At 34.6% G+C, this 4,922-nt stretch overlaps 1 protein-coding gene across 3 annotated transcripts in view; it reads right to left on the bottom strand.

Annotated features, from left to right (window-relative positions):
• Positions 1-1,577: 1,577 nt before the first annotated feature.
• LOC101509510 (cold-responsive protein kinase 1-like) overlaps positions 1,578-4,922 on the bottom strand; it is a 9,009-nt gene continuing 5,664 nt past the window's right edge. For all 3 annotated transcript variants that reach the window (XM_004515962.4, XM_012712003.3, XM_073370794.1), the window contains 2 exons: positions 2,987-3,137; positions 1,578-2,178 (listed from right to left, as the gene is read on the bottom strand). In XM_004515962.4, coding sequence (XP_004516019.1) covers positions 1,786-2,178; positions 2,987-3,137 — 544 coding nt within the window. In that variant the 3' untranslated portion in view covers positions 1,578-1,785. The remainder of the gene's footprint in view (positions 2,179-2,986; positions 3,138-4,922) is intronic.

The raw sequence follows: 4,922 nt of genomic DNA, 5'->3' as shown, positions 1-4,922 counted from the left end.
ATCTTGCTGTTTTTGGCTGGTTACTGAGCACGAATTTGTGCCAAATTAGAAACTCTCTTGTACCCATATTTTGATCATAGTGAAGCTCTATTACTGGCTTGGTCCCGTGGTTGTTTACTTCTCACACTGAGAAGGTTTTTCCACGTTAAAAATTATTGTGTCATTTGTGATTGGTGATTTTAGTTGCTGTGATTATTTGTTGATTGCTCCTCACAGATTCTTGCAAGTTTGGGAAATTGATTATCCGCTGCATATTGCTCTGTTAGAGTTGTTATTATATTTGTTGTTGAATTTCCCATCAATGTGACCAGTTCTTTCTCCTTGACAATACCGCGCCGACTTCCATGGTGCAATTAGCTCAAAGTCATCAATATAATCCCAAATCTTCATGGCATGCCAAATACAATTACTAGTGATCGTGATCCTATATTTTTAAGTGAAGTTTGGTCTGAGTTTTTTAAACTTCAAAGGGTGATCCTCAACAAATCCACAGCTTACCATCCTCAAACGGATGGAAAACTGAAATTGTCAACAAAGGGTTCGAGACATACTTGAGATGTATGTGTTCTGAGAAACCCTCTTCTTGGTCTAAATGGTTATCACTCCATATGACACAACTCATCAGTCTTCCATTAACACCACTCCATATGAGAAGCTCCAACCATATAGGCAATCATTCAACGCACAATCATGCATTCCATAAATTGCTTCCTAAATTCTCTGGACCATTTAAGATCCCGGATCGCATTGGGAATGCTGCATGCCAACTTACTGGAGTTGCCTTCAAGTTGTGGCATACACAATGTCTTTCACATTTTCCAATTAAAATTTTGTCAAAATCTAGTTTCGGCTGATGTCTTTTCTCTCCCTCCAGTTGATGATTCTTCTCAGTTCCCTTAAGAACCTAAAGAAATTATGGATTGGAAAATGGTTAAAAGAGGTCGTAGTGCAGCTACTAAGGTTCTGGTCAAATGGAAAAACTACCCCGCTGATCAAGCTACTTGGGAATTCTACTATGACTTGCTCAAGAAGTTTCCCAATTTTCACCCTTGAGGACAAGTGTGCTCTTTATGGACAGGGAATTGTAACAAGAATTATATGCCCCAGTTTGCAATTTATGTTCACTGCTGTTTATTTCAATTTAGTTCCTTATATACTTGTTTTTGAGTTTCCACCCTGCTTCTAAGAGCAGGAGTGCTGTCAAAATGCTGGCGTAGCAGCTGGCATAGTACCGTTAGAAAGATTCCATTCCCTATGTGGATAAGGATGTAATCATTGAGCCTTAAATAGCCATGATGTAATAATTGAACCTTTCCTTACCTCTTAAATCAATGTCTATTGCTTCAGCTCCCTATCACCAAGTGCTATTCAATCGTTAGCGCTTCTGAAGGGAACTAGGATTATTTCGATTAAATCCCTAATAATCCAAATTGGTACTTTACTGATACAAAATTTTATAAATGCATATTTAATTGGGTAGTTATGTCTAAAGACCCTTCTAAAACCCATGATGGCATGAACTTAATCCTGTTTCCAACTAGACAATATATGGATTCAAAAAACGAAAACTTCTTCAATTTTACAGTTTAATTAAATTAATTGCAACCTTTGTCCAAAAATTACAAGATAGTACATATTGCAAAACTTCCTAGATGCACCGTACCAAATAAACTTAACATACAGAACTATGGAATGGTTAACAAATTTACATGAGATAACACGGCTCAGGAAAAAGAAATAAAATAATCTTAAATCAAAGGGAAAATCACTGATGACTAATGATGTTTACATGCTTTGATCATGTTTTAAAGTGAAGGTTGAAGTTGTTGCAGCACTGGAAGCAGCCAATGATATAGTAGTACCCTGGCTATCTGAACTAGAGGAAGCATTGTATGAAGATGGAAAAGTCTCCAAGCCTATTTTTTTTTTAGGTTCTCTAATTTTCAAGTCCATAACATCTGAAATCAAGCCTGGTTTTGTTATCTTACTTTCATTAACATCCATTTCTGCAGTGAGCATTTTGACCACAGAAGACATGGTTGGGCGGTGCTTAGGAGTATCCTGAGTGCAAAGAAGAGCAATCTTTAAATATTTACAAGCCTCCTCGGCATTGAATCCTCCATTTAGTGATATGTCTACCAACTGTACCAATTCCTTTCGCTCATACAGTTCCCATGTCTGTAAGAACAGAAGCTTAAATAAGAGATCGTCTTAACATACCATATTGCAGTTGTAGAATATGATTAATAACAATGCAACAAAGTAAGCAATATAAAGAACTATGTTTTGGTATCTCATTTCACTGGTTCAAAATGAAAGTAAAACTACTCATGTAGTATTTCAAACATTCAATATATGAATCAGAAGTACATGTGAAAATTTATGTTCCTATTTGAACTCAGTGGAAGCTTACAAATCTAGCAAGTGCTTTGTTATCTACAACATATGAATGCTTTAACATGTCAAACAAATTTATATATAATTTTGAATTAAAAAATTACAACTTCTAATACAAGCAACATAAAAGTGCAAATAGAATATTTAAGATATGGACTAAACATGAGGCTGGAGAGAATGATTCATGGTTTTGATAGGTTAAATAATCAACAAACAAACAATATAGGGGAAAACTTACATATGAAGAATTAATATATCTAACTAACGAATGACAATATATCAGTGAATTTTGATGAGAAAAAGTATTAGTGGAGAATATAACATTGCTAAGCATGAAAATCCTTAACGAGGCTTCCAATCAGACATAACTCGGAAACTCAAACCATAACAACTTGAAGAATAGAAAGAAGGTTATGTTATTTACGGTCAAAATCAAAGTCACTTAACATTTAATCTGTATTATGCCAAAGGATTTTACTTATTAATAGTGAGATGATCACAAGAAAGTGAACGATATTTCCCCTATTACTGTCCATTTTAAAAATATTTAAGATACTTGAACACAACAGAGAAAATTGAACACACATACCCTTTCTAGAATGTATTGATCTCCCATTGGTAATCTTGTATTTGTGTTAGTTCTCCCACTGACTATTTCCACAAGAAGGACCCCGAAACTGTAAATGTCTGCTTTACGTGTCAACTGCCCCCTTATTGCATACTCTGGTGCCAAATAACCTCTGAAATAAAACACACAGCATTGAATACATAATTGGGGAGAAATGGAAGATAAAACAAATCGTAAAATAGATTATTTCTATCAACAGATAAGTACAGTTTCATACCGACCAGAACAATTATTAGACAACAAATTTATGTAAAGCATTGGGTCAACCAAAGGAATCTCTTATATCAGCCTTTAAACACACTAAAAACAAATGACATAAACTAAATATTATTATAAATTCCAAAGCCACTGTTTGACATCAAAATGAATTGATATAAGTTATAGCAAGTATGAATAAGACACGGAGAGTCGATCAAACGGAAGGTAGTCAAAGTTAGAGATACCTAGAAAAATATAAGCTAAGCCATTAAAACGAATTTAGATTACAAAGTTTGTCACCAAAAATGCTTTATGAGAGGACACCATGAATTTTTTTGATCTATGTAGCTAACTCACATATTGTGAAAGAAAACTGTTGTTGTTGTATAACATTTAGTTATGACCACTCAACAACACTGATGGGGAAGCAACGAAGGCTAAGGGTGTAAGACCCATAATTTTAAAGTACACTTTATGTATTTTAGTGTATTTTTGGTATTGAACTCGGAGTCTTTTTAGCCAAAGTTATTAATATTTTGGAGTTTATATGACCAAAAAGATATTTTGATGCCGATTAAAATTACTCGTCGATAAATAAATCAAATTAAGTACGGTGAATCCTCTACGAAGAATTTAATTCAGGGGAGTTTGTTAAAAATGTCTCGCAATTGCTAAAAGTTGTTTATGTCAATTGAGTTGCGAAGAGAGTGGATATTTTAACAAAAGTGGTTTGGAGAGGTTATGGGCGAAATCGTAAATTTAATAAATATCTAAATATTTTGAGATATTTGTTAATTATATTCAATATATATATAATGATTAATTGTTTGGAGGGAGAAAGAAAGGAAAGAGAAAGAGAAGAAAAGGAAAGAGAAAGAGAGGAAAAGTAAAAAGGAAAGAAAAAGAAAAGAAAGAAAACAGAAGTTCTCCTTCTTCCTCTGCCTGGCGTGAAACCCATTCCTTCTTCTTCCTTCTACCTCCATTTTTTCTGCTTCCTTTTGTTCAAGAGTAGAAACCCAAGAATTGTGGGTGAGCAAGAACAAATTTTCAGCTTCTTCCTTCTTCCCGGATTCAAAAACGGAGTTATGGATTTCAAAACCGTCAAACACAAACCTCCCCGTTTCATCTAGATCTAAGCTTCGTTTCGCGAAGAGATAGAAGGGAAAGTTGCTCACTACCACGCTACGGTGCTAGGGAACCAACTTTGGAGGCGACGTTGCGAACGGAGATTTTACCGGATTTACTCGCGGTACCGTAATCGAAAGTTAAAGCTAACATGAAGGTAAAGGCTCCTTCCAATCTTTTAGTTTGCATTTAGGGACTTATATGTGGTTGTGTGGAAAAGAATTTTGTTAGGGTTGAAGTATTGGTTTTGGGGGAAAAGGAATTTAACTCGTTATTGTATGATTTTGAGGAAATGAGATTTGATGTGTTTGAGGGGTATGTGGTGATGATTGTGTTCTTCGTATTTGACGTGTTCATAATCAATGCTTATGAAATTTGATATGTGTATGGTTGGATTTTGTGGATAAATGAATTGATGTGTTTTGGTGTGAATTGTTGATTGAATTTGTAAATATGTTTGAGTATGTTCTGAGTGGAATTTGAAAACCATTAGAGTTAAACGAGTATTAAGAATGAGGAATCTCTTAATGTCTACGTTTACTTAATGTTGTCGTGAAAACCATTAGAGTTAAAC

This window comes from Cicer arietinum, chromosome 7 (assembly GCF_000331145.2).
Source record: "Cicer arietinum cultivar CDC Frontier isolate Library 1 chromosome 7, Cicar.CDCFrontier_v2.0, whole genome shotgun sequence".
NCBI lineage: Eukaryota > Viridiplantae > Streptophyta > Magnoliopsida > Fabales > Fabaceae > Cicer > Cicer arietinum.
Note: the sequence above shows the minus strand (reverse complement) of the source record. Positions and strands in the feature narration are given on the sequence as shown.